This window comes from Peromyscus leucopus, chromosome 22, assembly GCF_004664715.2.
Source record: "Peromyscus leucopus breed LL Stock chromosome 22, UCI_PerLeu_2.1, whole genome shotgun sequence".
Lineage (NCBI taxonomy): Eukaryota > Metazoa > Chordata > Mammalia > Rodentia > Cricetidae > Peromyscus > Peromyscus leucopus.
Genome location: NC_051081.1, coordinates 51,095,327 through 51,111,387, shown reverse-complemented (window position 1 = coordinate 51,111,387; position 16,061 = coordinate 51,095,327). Strand labels below are relative to the sequence as shown.

At 44.3% G+C, this 16,061-nt stretch overlaps 1 protein-coding gene across 2 annotated transcripts in view; it reads right to left on the bottom strand.

The window, feature by feature from the left end:
• The window catches only part of Sntg2 (syntrophin gamma 2), a 199,524-nt gene that overhangs the window by 83,793 nt on the left and 99,670 nt on the right, over window positions 1-16,061 (bottom strand). For both annotated transcript variants that reach the window (XM_028857468.1, XM_028857467.2), the window contains exon 8: window positions 8,635-8,726. In XM_028857468.1, the coding sequence (XP_028713301.1) occupies window positions 8,635-8,726 (92 nt within the window). The remainder of the gene's footprint in view (window positions 1-8,634; window positions 8,727-16,061) is intronic.

Here is a 16,061-nt window from a genome sequence, read left to right as displayed (position 1 = left end):
GCACCCAGTAATGTAGGCAAAAACAGAATTGCTTCTGCCAATGGCAAATGAATCCCAGTTATGAGATAGATTTCTAGAACATCATCAGGCATGGTGGGGCTTGAGTTTCTTTGTTAGACATTCAGAAAGATATGAAGTCATACCTCTTCTTGACCTGAGAGGGACATAGTCCCTAATGGGGTAACTACAGCTCTTCCCACTTAATTTTCAGACTTTGGAAATCCTAAAGGTCATGGATTTCAGCCTCAGACAATAGGCATCTTTGAAGGGAACTGTGACAAATCTAATGAAATAAGTAAAAGTTGACTCATAAAAAATGCCTTTATAATACATGTTTTAAAAGAATAATGGCATCTGCTACAAAGAGAATAAATATCAAAATAATCAAGTCCCTGGATCTAGAGAGGGTGGGAAGCCAGACAAGCCACTTAAATGAAGGTGTCAGGGCCAAGCTGAGGCCATAGAGCAAGGACTCTCAAGGGTGGGGACATACTCTAATCCAGAGCCTGGCTATGTATGCCTGCCCATCTTAGAGTCACTATGGAGCAGGGACATTTTGCCTTCTCACCATCTCTCTTCTTGAGAAAGTGTTCATTGCCATCAACCTGGTCCATATCCTATGTCAAGTATGAGAAATATGGCTTCTCCATGGGTCTCATATGTTCAGATGAGGACCTGCCTTGAGAGTCACACTGGAACCTGAGCCAGGAACCTTACCACGTGTGTCTGGTTTTGGTGAGGTTACTTGGTCCAGTTGCCTGGACCTGAGGCCAAAGAGACAGATCCTTGGTGATGTGCAGAACAGACAAGTGCTTTGCCAACAGGGAGCAGACTTTGAGATTGTAGAAAAAGTCTAATTCCACTGGGCTGTGCACACATGTGTGTGCTCTCCCATGTGGGGTAGAACTTGGGCATGGGGGTGGGCTCAGAGATTTCAATCTATACTTTTTTGGAAGCTCATCTTTGGCCCCGCTAACAGGCAGCAAGGGAGCTCCCAATCCCTGAGGGACCTGGTGAGGAGAGATGTGAGCAAAGTGGACACCCTCCAGAAGACCAGACTCTGAAACGGCCTCTGGGGCCAGCTACACTGAGTAGACAGATGTATCCCCTCCGCCCTCCCCAACTTGCAGATTACTTAATGACATAAAGCACTTTATTAAAAAAGCGATGGCCAGAATGAGGTACAAATCCACAAATACCAGACACAGCAGCTGTGACACAGTAATTATGAAGGAACAATTGGATTTGCCTCCTTGCATTGTATCTAAAAGGGTCATGCACCAGAGGGGCCCTGCCAGACTTCCTGCTCTGCATTCTCAATCAGCTACTATGCTCTGATAATTATTCAGGAAATAGGAAACAGGTTTTGTTAGTGAAAAGAAGAATGTGCTAACAAGAATAGTAACTGTTAGAAATGTGCTTTTCATGATAGCACATATGGATTAACTAAAATAATTTAGACTTTCTTCTCACCCCAACAACCCAGCGGACTGAAAACTGTTGATGGTTATGGTTCTTTAGGCTAAATTCCTACAAGTCTCATGTTCAGCTGCATCAGGCTGATGAGAGAGTACTCTGATCCTGCCTCCTTGTTGGCAAAGGCATGTCCTTCATCCTGAGATAGTGGCTCCTATAAGCAGTTGAGAGACATTTATCCGCCAGGGAGGGTGAATGCTGTCACCAAAACGCCACTTCAGAAGATGTGACAACATGAGGCCCCCCTGATGCATTCTGCAACTGTGATGAGAAAGGGAATAGATAAGTGTCTAAGGTGTCACCTCTCTGGATACTCAGCTGGATGGCCAGAGTCAACTGCACCTCCACTCAAAGCACAGGGAACCTCAACGTCATCCAACTTGATAGCAAGCATCTGTGTTTGTCTGGCCCCTTGGTCCCTTCCCTACCTTTGCCCTAAGCAGCCTTTTCCCTGTGTATTTGTCTGAAGATTCTGCTAAATAATGGAGATCCTGGCTCTCCTGGTTTTCTCTTGTAACCTGGTAGGTTATTTCTGCTTTGTCACGAGGAATCTAGCCAAGTCAGAAATCTGCACCTGTCCCTTTGCCTTTTGAAGACAGCAGAATAGCTGTTTCTTTTCCATGGTCCTAACACAGACCCCTGGAGGGGTGCCCTCCTGTGACCTGCCTTGCTGTGAGGGCTGGCAGTCTTCAACCACTGGGTTCTTGTTGCACGAAAGCAAGGGCCTTGCTTTACCCAGCACAATGCTTTTTTAACTGCTGCCTCCTGTCACTTGGAATTTTCTTGTCTGAGAATTGTGCTACACAGGAAGCCTGGGTTGGCCATTTAGATTTCCATGTCTATGTCTGACAACATGTAGCATATTGACTTGAAAACCTCACTATAATATAATCATATAAATCACACAGGCAATTTCTCAAAGGTAAGCTCCCAGTCCAGTTTCAATGCTATTTATTGATACTGAATGTGACCCTGGACTCGGCTTTCAGTATCCATGTTACCTTGACACTGTGGTGTAGTCTAGCACCATGGAATGCAACTGTCATTCCAGGTGGGATCCCCTACTCTTCTTGTACCTTGCTCTGTTACAAGAAATAAGTTTGTCTCCAGCTTCCCATGTTTATGAGTTGTATAAGCATCCTTTACTGTAGTGTTAACATAAATTTGTAAACAAATTTTAACTCCTCTTTCCATTCATTGGAATAAAATGCAATGCTTAACCATGCTTAAAATAACTTTATCTTGGAGATGAGCATCAAGTGATATTGCCTGAGGTCTGGCTGGTAAAGCCACAACAAGCAGGTGGAGCGAGGTAACATCTAGTACGTTGCCAGTAATGTGTCTTGCCCTTACTTCACCTGAGCACAGTTTATGACCCCTGCCATGCTCAAATGTTGGTAAAGAAAAAAAAAAACACTCTGCACTCACACTCCATAATGTCTTTGTGTAATGTTTATTTCTATGAAATCAATTTTCAAAAGCACTAGAAAAATGCCTGAGGACTTTCTAAAGGTATGGATCATGGATATTCTGATATAATACGCAATAAAAATTCATTACTTAGTAGACATTACCAAGAAGAGAATATGCAAAGTGTCAGTTTGGACACAAACAAAATGTCCCAACACAGCTTTTAGTGTGGTGTGTGTATTTCTTGCATGAAGCTCATTACAGAGTTTGTAGGTAACCATCAAATAATTTCAGTTTTGAAAGAATGCTTTGGTCAATAAATAATCACTAAACCTAGGATGAGTTTGTCTCTAGCTGTGTGGACACTTCATGTTCAATTTAAAATAATAATGGCTGCTCAGCAGACAAAACCTGCCTGTGGGTCTCAGCTTGCAATTTCCATCTTCACAAATCCTGCTGGGGCTATGAGCCCTTAGTAATGTGATTTTAGAGAACAAAACCACACAAACATAATAAAAGGAGCAATATTTGACCAGAGCAGAGAAAAGCTGATGACCCCAGGAAAGCCCTGATTGAAAGTGAAAGCTGTAAGACACTATCCATGTGCGCGGTTAGTGCCATTCCCATAGGGACTTGGTCGACGCTCTCCTTACAGGGAACTGTCATTTATAAGCACCTGAAAAGTATTTTTTCAAAAGATTTCTGTGAGAAGTCCTAACTGCTGCTGTATCTTTTATCTGTGGGAGAGGACAGTGTCTGAGGTCTGGCTGGGAACCCACAGCAAGCCACAGAGGAGATGCTCAGTGCACTGTCAGCAGCTCGTGGCTTGGCTTCGCTTCATGTGTGCACAGCCCACTCCAGCTATACCCACTTCTAATTTTCTGGGCTATAGCATCTGACAAAGAGAGAATAACGGGTGATAAAAAAAAATTGAAGAGCGTGGTCAACCTTGTCCCACGAGATTTGGAAAAACTCGGGAAACATTTCCTGACATGGGAGAGATGGCTGTCAGGATTCCTGCCCTGTCAGTCCTAGCTCTGTACATACTTTGTCCTGTGGACACCACGCTTTGTGCACACCTGACCCTCCTCATGCCTGGCTCCTTGGATGCCTGGCTCTGCTTACCCCCTTGACTGTGGCGGTAGGACAGCCTGGAAGGAGTGGTTCCAGGTCCCAATAGCATCCCAAGTCCCCAAACTTGCAGTCTGCAGCCAAAGCTGCAGAAAAACAAAATAGAGTGACTGCAAAGTCAAGGTCTTAATAAAGACACAGAGTTGTTTTGCTTTCATGTCCTCAGAGGTATTTAGAGGAGTTTCAACTGTAAACCATGCTGAAGTGGCAACATGCTGTGAATGGTGGATTTGCTGCTACCTCTACCTGCCTTAGCAAATTCTTATTATGCTCCGCTGCCGAAGACTAAGGAGGCACCAAAAATGCTTGGGGTTTCCTCCCCACTGTTGAGAGGTCTGTCAGTTGTTTTGTTGCTGTGATGAAACACCCAGGCAAAAGGAGTAATTTATTTTGGCTGTTTCAGAGCTGATGGCTCATGGTTGGCTCCACCGCTGCGGGTCTGATGGAGGGCTGAGATGCTACCGTGGAAGACGGTGGTGTTGTATATCAGTTATTTTCCTCATAACTGTGAATCATATCTGACAGCTTAAAGGCGGGCAGATTTGTTTTGGTTCACGGTTTGAGAGCACAGTCCACGGTGGTGGAGAAAGCATGGCGGCAACCACAGCTTGCCATTGGAGCAGCAGGCTGGCTCACTGCATCCAGCAGTTACCTGGCTAGGACTCCACGGACCTGTGTCTGCCAACTATGTAAAAAAGGCTCCACAACTGCTCCAAACAATGCCACTATCTGGGGACCAAGTACTCAAACACTGAGCATGTCAGGGTTATTTCACATTCAAACCAGGACATGGGAAAGAAAGCTGCTGACCTCAGGGCATCCTGAAAGCTGAGGGTACAACAGGAAGGAGCCAGGACGAAATACACCCTTCACAGTCATGGCTACCACTTTCAACCAGCCTTCACCTCATGGCTTCTACCACTTCCCAATAATATCACCAAATTATGACTCCATCATCAGACTAATTCATTTATCAGGTAATGATCAAACCACCTTTGATTGACTGTATACAGCATCAGGGGACCTTCCTCAACATGTGACTGTTTTGAGGAACACTTCATATCTAAACAATAAAAGGTAACTGAAGCCCACTTCTAAACGCAGTGTGTAAAATAAGCTTAAGTCCTTGCTTTTTATACTGGTCAGGAACTTCCATAAACCCAAGACAACTAACTCCACAGCAGCTCTCCAGTGGCAACTAGCACAGAGTGCTTGTCACAATTCACCAACATTTAAAGTACACTCTGTTCATGTAATAAAGAATATTCTGCATCCCTTCTCTTTGGGGTCCTCATGAGATGAGCCCCAGCTCTTTACCCCTTGGGCTTCTGCTCCTAGACATTAGCCCTGAGCAGTCTCCTCATAGTACAGGCCTCTCCTAGTTGGGCACTGCCCCCAGCCTCCATGAAGGGTTACTTTGCATGGGCCAGCACAGAAAATTGCTTGGCACAGAAGCTGCCCACTCACGCCATGGCAGTTCTGCCAAAGTGCACAGACCCTGAGCTGTGCTGGATAACAGCAGGCTGCTGAGTTAGCAAAGAGTGCTTGAGAACACCTAGGCTTCAAGACAGACAGCAAGCACAAACATCCAATGCAGGGTAAGAACCCTACTCCTCTCTTCTTTTTGGAAGTGAGGATACAGGAGAGGTAAGTCCGATAGCTATTCCCTGCATTCCTGTGAACAGTGAGTTTGTGATTCTTTCCTTCTGGAGAGGCACATCAGGACAGAGAACAGCTAGGCCAGGATATTCTGAGTCAAGAAATACAATTTCATTCTGAACCACCATGTCAGATAAACCCCCTCCCCCAACACACACACACACACACACACACACACACACACACACACACACACACTCCAAACCATCCCAGTACCCATTATTATCTGGGGAAAACCATGCAGAACAGGAAACAAGCTGGAGAGTGGTATTGAAGGTGATTTTAACAGCTGGAGGAATTGGAATCAATTCAAACATAATTGCACCCATGTATTCACAACAGAGATGAAAAAACAGGAAACTCTGGGAGTTAAAGGGAGCTGCCTCCACCTCTGATACCTGGAGGACACTCAAAATGCAGAGAACGGCTGTGAAAGGGCGGCCAGAATGTACCTTCTGCTCAGCAGATTTATCTGGACATCTGCACTCTATTCCTCCAAACAACACAGATTTTGGAAATGATCCTTACCGTATTAAAATATGGGCCTTAAGTAAAAATTACAGTAGTTTTAAATGTGAATTGATGCTGTAGGTTGAATATGAAATGTCTGCTATAGCCTTCTACTTTAAATGCTGAGCCCCTAGGCTGTGGACTATTATGAAGGATCTGGAATCTTTAGGAGATAGGGTCTTGCTGGGTAAGAGGGTCACTAATGAAGTCTTTAGAGACTTTAAAGCCTGCATTCCAGGCTCTGGCCTGCAGTCTCTGCTCTTGCTCTGTTATGGTGTAAGGAGCCTCCACCACATGCTCAGCTATCACAAACTCTTCCATGCCTTCCCATCATGATGACCTGAAATTCCTTTGAAACTGTGAGCCAAATAAATCTTCTCTCCTTGGAGTTACTTCTCTGAGGTATTTTGTCACAGTGCAGAGAAAAGTAACTAATAAAATTGCTTAGAATATAATTGTCTATGTGACTGTTATAAATAGGTCTCATTTCATGGGGAAAAAGATATACATCATCTACATTTGTTTAAAAATAAAACAAATCCAGATTCTAATGTAGTATGAGAAAAGTATTTTTTCAGTAAGATCTAAATATAAAGTATAGCCATATTTCAGGTTGGATCTCAGCTCAAATATAATGTGGATCTTTGAACTTCAAACTCTTCAAAAAGAGACTTCCAAACAAATAATTTTCAGGATGCAGAGGCATAAGAGTGAGAGATGAGCAGCAGCTAGACTTAAAAGTTTGCACTCACTCTCCCAGTTCAGGAGAAACTTTTTTTTTTTAAAGGAAGCACTTTTTAATAACCAGGTAATGAAGATTGCTGTCAGTATGTAATTTAAGTAACTACTTGATGTCAGAGATGATGGGTTATTTTGACGGAAGCACCAGAGCCCCCTTTAAGAACTATTCATAGCAGATCTTACATATTTCTTATTTTGAAAACAGAGATTCCCTGCTTCATTTCAGCGGAGAGGCATGCCATCACTCTGTCAATCTTGTCATTTTTCTCTCAGCTGTAGTGACTATGTTATGGTAAATTTTACAACAGTAATTATTCACCTCTTGATTTTATTGTCTTGTTAAATGTAATAAAATCACGCCACTGTCAACCATAGCTCACTTCTTCCCTGCTCTTGTGATCCAATGTCTCCAAATGGGAATCAACCACGTCTTCCCATACAGGGAGTATGTTCCTAGCTGGGTGTCTTCTCTACCTTTGGGTGCATCTTGCAGGAAGCAGGACTAAGATGTCTATCTCAGGTCCTTTCTCACAGAGCAAAGTTCACAAACACCAAAGTGTAGTCCAAGGGCAAGTGCTCTGCAGACAGTAATGGACTTTCTACTGGGAGAGTAGACAAATGGCTCTTCACTCTGATGGAAATACAGAACTGACTCTGTGAGTGTCCCAGTGCATCAGTGACTCCTGTGTCTAGTGTAACACAGGACAACAGTCACTAGAACCATTGGCTTTTTTCTGACTTGTCTCAAATGACTGTCAATATGTTACCCAGACCTACTTCCAACTCCCAAGCTCAACTGAAGCCTCTGCTTCTTGAGTAGGTGGGACAAATAGGTGTGCTGTTGTGCCTGGCTCAAAATGAATTTTTAAAATCAAGTGGTGGCTGTGAAAATTAGGACGCTATTTGTCTATGGTCCCGAGACAGGGAGATGTGACTTGTGAGTATGTTGCCTATTCGTTGTTAGTTTCAAAAGCCAAACTTTAAATTACTAAAATCTATTTAAACTGCTAAAGCAAGAAATTATGGTACCATGTAATTAAATGAACAAACATGAATCTTTCCCCTGAGTTCTACCTGAATATGAGGGTGGGAAAGGATCTACTATAAAATATACTTTTAAAACCGATTGTGGAATGCTAAGATTCTACTTCTGTACTAAAATCTCTGTGGATAATAAGCCCACCTACCCAGAGAGAGGCTGATCCTAGCATTAGGAGGCAGATCCAGGCTAGCAGGCACTGGTGGTTGCACTCAGTTCTAGGGTCTTAGGATAGGGGGGTGAGGCACAGGATTAAGCCTCATGGCAAATGTACAGTGTTCATGTTTCCTTGATGTTTCCCATGAATTTGGGAATAAAACCTCACTGTTCTCCTTTCCTGTGAGTCTTCTAGAAATCTCCTCAAAACAACTTGAGACCCTCTTGATAAGGCTGCCTGAAACCCAGAGGTTACTTTGAATTCTACCTCAAAATGAAGACTAGCGTTTGCTTTCCATGCAGTTATGAACTACTGGTTGAAGGTGTCTTAGTGGGTATAAGGACAAAGACCCCACGTGGGAGTAAATGTCAATGGAGCTGACTAATTCCTGTTTTCATTGTTTCTTCCAGAACATGTGCCTCTGCAGGATCATGGACAGCTCTCTCCTCAACCCAGGGCCCTTGGGATTGAGGTTCCCAAGTTGTGAGGTCAGGGGATTGCACGTGCTTACTGTGTGGCTGCAGTGTCCATTCAGGTGCAGGCCACTGTCAAAGAGAGGCGACGAGGTTCTGCTGCTGTGGTCACTGGATGGCCCCGGGGACCCTGAAACAAAACGAGAGGCATTCATTCCAGATGTAGTTGTCAACTGCATCACGTGTGACTACGTGACTGCAAGACAGCTAAGCACACAACGAGAGCCAGCCGTCCATTGCTAGGTCCATTGCTCAGGGGTGTGGAACTGAGTTGGGGATGACTCTCTGGCCTATCGATTAGCCAGAGGTTTGTCCAGAACCTGGCCTCGCCATCAGTGCTCCTAGTGCAGCCTCTTGCCTGTCATGTCCTAACGCACTATCGGGATGCAGAGCAGGGCTGTGTCTACCATAGGGCTGCAGTCTCTCATCCCACTCCGTTACTCTGGCATATTCCCTCGGAGTTGCTGATGGGTGGATGACATTTGGGTCTCTCATTGCTGCAGACAGGCAGTATGAGAATGTAGACAATGCAGAAGGGGATGCCCTGCATCAGTCACACCACCATCACCATCATAATCTATGACAAACTGAGTTAAAATCCATTTGTGTATTGTGTACAAATGCAGTTGGGTTTGCTTGTATAAAAAGCGAAAAATCAATGTGGCATGTGTATCAATCATAACCATTACTATTTTACAGATTGGGTGACGGATAGATTCTCCTACTGTGTCTTTTGGCAGCTAAGTGTCTTCACTGTTATGGGAGATGGTCTGACTTAAAAAGGTTTTCTCAGGTCAGCACATTTGACCCAGTCCAGAGACAACAGTAGCCCAATAACCGCAAATCCCTTTAAGAACAACCCTGCAACCAGCTTTCACACAAGTTCAACAATCAAGTTAAACTAGTAGTTTTATTAAGAATTGGATAAAGCACAGGGACAAATAACCAAATGAATGGAAACACATGAACTATGAACCAAAGGCTGAGGGGCCCCCAACTGGATCAGGCCCTCTGAATAGGTGAGACAGTTGATTGACTTGATCAGTTTGGGAGGCATCCAGGCAGTGGGACCGGGTCCTGGGCTCGTTGCATGAATTGGCTGTTTGAAACCTGGGACTTATGCAGGGACGCTTGGCTCAGTCTGGGAGGAGGGGACTGGACCTCCCTAGACTGAGTCTACCAGGTCGATCTCAGTCCTTGGGGGAGACTTTGATCTGGAGGAGGTGGGAATGGGGGGTGTGCTGGGGGGAAGAGGAGGGGGGCAGGAAGGGAGAGAACAAGGGAATCTGTGGCTATTATGTAGAACTGAATAGTATTATCAAAAAAAAATAAGTAAAAAACAAACAAACAAAAAAAGAATTGTTAAAGGGAAGCTTGTGGCCATTCCCAAGGCTTCAGGCCATTCACTTGGGTCCTGAGGGCAACTCTAAGAAAACGAGTTTTCTGCGACTACCCCCGGCCCCATTATTTCCTGCACAAACAAGAAGTGCAGGCAGATCCTGTGTGTCAGTTCTTCCATTTTTTTTGTGGTGATGTCTCATAAAGACAAATGGTTGAGCACCACCGCCTGATGACCAGATTCCCCGAGAATCTGCACATCTGGAAGCACATAGGAAACCCTCTTGTGTAGGAGAGAGACAGCCCTGAGATTAGGCCTTCTGAGCCTTGGAAAGCAAGCAGAAGTGCCGCGGGTGGCACAGTGGTAGGCTTATCACTGACAAGCTGCAATCATGGTGAGGCTGTAATGCTATCAAGAGAATGAAACAGGAAGGCAGGCCCTCTCCCCACCAGCCACTTGCAAGAAAAGGCATCGAGAGAGGAACCGAGAACTGGGTGGGCACCGTCCTGCATGTCAGCACTGGATCATCTCGTCTCATTCCCAGGACCGTAGTGAACTGTCAGCCCTCCTCAGTGCATATGGACATGGGGTGCCTAGTGACCAGAAGGCTCCGAGGCTGACTGCTCATTTCCAGTCTACCTCTGCACCTCCATCATGCACAGCCCAGCAAGTCAGTGCCCGTTCCCACCCATGTCACTCTATTAGGACAAGTGCTACGAAGCACTTCACCGTATTCCTACGTGTGCTGGGAGACACAAGAACTCTTTGCCTTTATTTACACAAACTGACAAGTGAATATTTCTGTGCTCATTTACTACCCCAGATAGATACAGTTGTTGCCCAGTGGAATCTATCCCGGCCTCGGCTTTTGTTACTTTCCATTACAGAGTGCTATTTTTACATTAGCACAGTTTTTTTTTATAGCATTTCCATGTACACTTTAGGACAGTCCATGCAACTCTTTCCAAAGTCTTTCATTTATATCCAGAATCAACTTGTCATTATTTGCAAGAAAGATGAAAACATTTTGAACTGCCTAAAACCCCCTAGGTAATGCTGTTGCTCTGAGTGACACATGATAAATGTCACCATAAACACATGTCTGAAGAAGCAATGTGTAGTAAGCGGAGAAATTTAAAATTGATAGTCTTTTGTAGACATTGGACTCCTATTAATTTCTCATTGACTATCAGCTTTCCTTCTGTATCCCCAAAGAAAAATTTGAATACTTCCTATATTGTTTTGTTTACCACCAGAACATCCATTTTTCAAATCTGGTCAGTGTTAGTAATTGTGTGTGTGTGTGTAGGGGGAACATGTTCATTTATGAGTAGGTGTATGTGTGTGGAGAGGTACATGCACATGTGTGCACATGCATGTTGAAGTCAGAGGACAACTTCATTTGTCCTTCCTCAGGTATCATACACCTTGGATTTTTAATTGAGGCCTCTTACTGGCTTGAAGTCCATTAAGTAGACTAGGGAGGCCCAGGAAGACACACTTCTCTGCTTCTCCTGAACTGAGATCATAACTGTGTCTCTTAACACATGGCTGTTTTTAATGTAGGTCCTGGAGGATGTTTTCAAGACAAAAACTTTATTGACTAAGCTATCACCCTAACAAAGTATTAGCAATTATTAATTACATAAAGAATTGTTCTAAAAAAGCAAAGAAAAACGCATAAATCAGTAGTTATAAAACTCTTTCCTTCAAAGACTGAACTATAATCTGTCCAAAGTCTTATGGCTACTTCACTAGACTTCAAGCAGCAGAGCCACAGAGGGAAGCACTCTGGAAGATGCTCTAAGCTAAACATGGCATTATCGTAGGACCCAGAATTCTCTTCTCTAGGTAGAGACTTAACAAAGATGTCCAAACAAAGCCTGTTGATGAATGTTTGCAGCAGCATATTCATAACAGCCCAGAAATAGAAACAAGTGTTCATTAGCTAAAGAGTGGATGGAGCAATGCCCTACAACCATATAAAGCAGAGTTATGCAGCTGTAGCAGATGCATGCTACCTCACCAATGAACTTTGAAAGCTTCATGGTAAGTGGAAGGAACAGCAAGCCAAGGTCACAAATTGTATGAATGCATTGATACACATTTCCAGAAAAGGCAAATCCAGAGGCAGAAAGCAGTGACTTTGAGTGGCTGGGGGAGGGAAACAGGGGCTGCCTGGTAGCTTATGGAGGACCTCCTTTGAGCAGTAGAATGTCAAGAAATTTAATCAGTGGTGATGGTGTATAACATAGTGAAATACTACAATGTGCAAAGTCTATCTGTATAAAATCACCAAGTGTCTGAGATTCTGAAAGAAAAAAAATGCACAGGTCTGTTGACTCAGTCTCACTGGGTATTTATGTTCCCATTAATATCGATTTAAGAAATGCTGAAATGGACATTTTATTTACTATTGGTATGTTTTTCTACATCAGCAATCACCTCTGTGGGACAGATGTTGCTTCAGACAAACAAGCAACCCAACAGAATCTACGCAGGCTGAAGCAATTTTCCCTCAGTGACATGTACTCACCAGAGACCATTTTGCATGGATTGATGGAATGATTATGGCCCTTGTGTTTAAATTTTTATAGATACTAAGATTTAACTGTTTTAGGTTGTAAAGAACCAAATAAAAGACGAATGGACATTTATAGAATTAATGGAGAGCTCAGCATCTATCTCTGGAGTCTACACTGCCCCTGAGCAATGGGGCTCAGAGGAGTTCAGGGTGGGGCTAGCCACAATGGCTGAGCTCTGCACAGGCCCTCAGCAGGAGAGTCCACAAGACTTCCTAGATAACCAAAAGGTATGAGCGCCAAACCCTCAGACTCCAGTCAAGCCTGTGAAAGGAAGTTACTTTACAGTTCCCGGGCTTCAAGAGCTCTTTTGAGGGAAAGGGCAGCTTCAGAGCCATGGTGCCCTTTCCTTTTCAAGAAACAGATGTTGAAATCCTTGTGGCTGTCAGTTCTACTGCTCCATTACACCAGTGTCAGCAACCACCAAACATTTACCCTCTCTCTGTACCCAGAAACATTACTGACCTCTGATGGGAAGCAGGGAAAGCTGGGCAAGTGTCCTGCTTGTCTCCGTCTTTCATGCTGCCCATTGGGCCAGGCTATAACTGTCCCTCACTTCCAATCTCAGTACAAAGGCACACTCACACAGAGTTAGGCTCATGCAGGAGGCGAAAGGCACTCACCTGGAGGTAGGCTGCCATGCATGAGGCTTTACTTGTGCAAGAATAAGATGGAAACACACGTGTAGCACTACTACCAATCTTCTATATCCTGGGGAACAGTGCCGTGCGGGGCTGGCTTGGGTTCAGCCTCCCTTGTACACAGCCTGAAAAACTCCCATCACTTCCAATAAGAAATTTCCACCATCCTCATGTGGATCCTTTGGATACACGTGCTTCAAAAGCCATGTACTAAACGGCTTGGTCTCAGCCTGTGGCTCTGCTGGTAGGCAGAGGATCTGTTAGGAAGTGACACTCACACAGAGTGAGTCTAAATAGGAAGTATCCATCAAACAACCCCCTTCCTCAGAGCTTCTGGAACCCATGGAAGAGGAGGCCAGAAGAGTGTAAGAGCTAGAAGGATGGAGGACCCAGAAGAACAAAGCCCCTCTAGATCAACTAAGCAGGGTGTGTGTGAGCTCACAGGGACTGGAGAAGCAAGACAGGGCCTACATGGGTCATATATATATATATATATATATATATATATATATATATATATATAATAGCTTTTAGCTTAGTATTTTTATGGGACTCTGGAGCATGTGAACAAGTGGGTCTCTGACTTTTGTGTCTGCTCTTGGGACTCCTTTTCCCATTGGGTTACTGTGTCCAACTTCAATATGATAGTTTTTTCTTTATCTTACTATATTTTATTTTGTAAAAAAAATCTTGGGCAAAAAAGAAAAAAGGAAAAGAAAAGGAAGTGGCACTTCGTGGGAAGAAGTCAGGTGATGTGCCCTGGGCACCCTACGTCCTTCATTTCTGTCCCTCTCGTTGCTTCCTGACCAGCAATGCAAGCAGCTGCCTCCACCATACATCCCTGCTGTGGTATGCAGGGCTCCCATAGGCCCAAAGCAAATGGCAATAAATTGAAATCTCTTCAACTGTGATCAGACAAACCAGAGACCCTCCATAGGGCTATTCTCCTCAGGGTTTTGTTATAGCCATGGGGCACTGAGAAACAATCCTCTTCTTTAAACTTCCTTCCTGCCCCCGCCCCAGAATTTCAGAGAGGGCAGACATTTTCTATCCCTGATGATCCACGTGCCACCACATCCGTAGCAATGGGAATGGCCATCACTGTACCCCACTCGGCTAGCCACACTTCCACATTACACCCTGTTACAGAACCTCTGTCTACATTCAAGGGGCCATTATTTCCTGACTCAGCTTCCCAACTACCAAGACCAGCTCCTGACTTCACTCTCTGAGTTGACAGAATTGGTGAAGAAGAGAAAATGCTGAAAAGTATAGCTCTCTTCATTTTTTATTTGTCTTCTTTTATCACTCTACTGTGTTCTTGTTCTCTCTGTGTGTATCTCTCTCTCCTCCCCTCATTTAACACCCTCATTTCTTCCATTTTAAATCCCCCTGGTAGCACTGATCGAATACTGAGTCTTGCATCACCCTCTCATGTACTAAGTGACGTGTAGAAGAGCGCTCATTCTGATGTGTGGTAACAAGGGGAGCTGGAGTCCCCTGGGATCTCTGAGTGATTGATCACAGGCATCACCACATCCCTGTCTCTGTGCACATGAGAGCATTCTTAGCATCCCTCATGAATTCCACAGTGACAATTGTCACTTCCTTCTAGTCTTTAATCTGTTTCTGATATCTACTTTTCTTACTATGGGGATCTTCCCATCTGTACATGAAACTCTTCCATGCCATCCACAGATCCTCAAGAACTTGTCACCTACAGCTCTTCCTTCATTTCACAGAGATGTGGTCCCCAGGAACCCAGGGCAAGTAGCCACTCTTACCCACGAGTCTGCACATAGGGCACCAATTTTTCTAATAGTGAATATCACAATTACTCCCTGTGGTCACTTGGAAATGACAGGCTCAAAGGTCCCAGGGAGAAGGGGACAGAAGGAAGGTCTGAATCTAATGGCTCTTCTGACAGAGCATGAAATGGGTGCATGGCCAGAGTCCACAGCCGGCAGGGCCTTAGGAGCAGCACCCGGGCCAGTTACACACTAAATAAGGGAGATGCTAACAACAGGGTTACAGTGATGGAAGAGAAGGAGGGTGAGCATGTAGGATGGACCAGGGAGAAGGAGCCACCCTTTCTTGGGAGAAGAGGATGAAGAGAAGAGTCAGTCAGGACAGGAAAGGAAGGCTGGCCCAGGCCAGGCAGGCTCCTGCTGCTATCAGCTACCCCTGTACTTGCAGCTGCAGGAAGTTAGCTCTACAGATGCTGAGCCTTGTCTTTCAGATCTTTCCTAGAAGCAGAAGACAACATCCAGGAGTCAGCCCACTGATATCCAAAATAAGGGCAGGACCTTCTGTTAAATGCAGCAGCTATGGAGAATAAGTTAAAGACACAAACCATGCTCAGTAAAGTGCTTTTCTAGGCTTGATGTTTACCAGTCTCCCTGGATTTAGTACAGCAGTGTATCACAAGCTCTGCCTCATCATGGTAGGTACTCTGAAGTGTACATTAGCATGACTGAACTGTATACTAAATATGAGGTCAACCTGGATATTATGAATACAAACTACATATATGCACATGAATGTATGTGTAGTTAACTGGGTGTGTACATGTGGGTATGTTAGTATATGTGTATGAGTACGTGCATGTATGTATGTTAATGTGTGTGTGTGTATGTGTGTGTGTGTGTGTAAGTATGTAAGTATGTAAGTGTGTGTGTGTGTGTGTGTGTGTGTGTGTGTGTGTGTGTGTGTATGAACACAAAAGCAGGGAGTTCATGTGAAGGAAGACACAGAGTTGCTTCTGATTTTGATGCCTGGAGCGCCTCAGGATCCTGTCTGTCTAAATCAGTCTTCTCTCTTGAGAATGTGCTTGGGAGATAATTTATACCCACTGTACCAATATATACAGATAAATAATGTGGGAAGGAAGAGAATCCTACAAC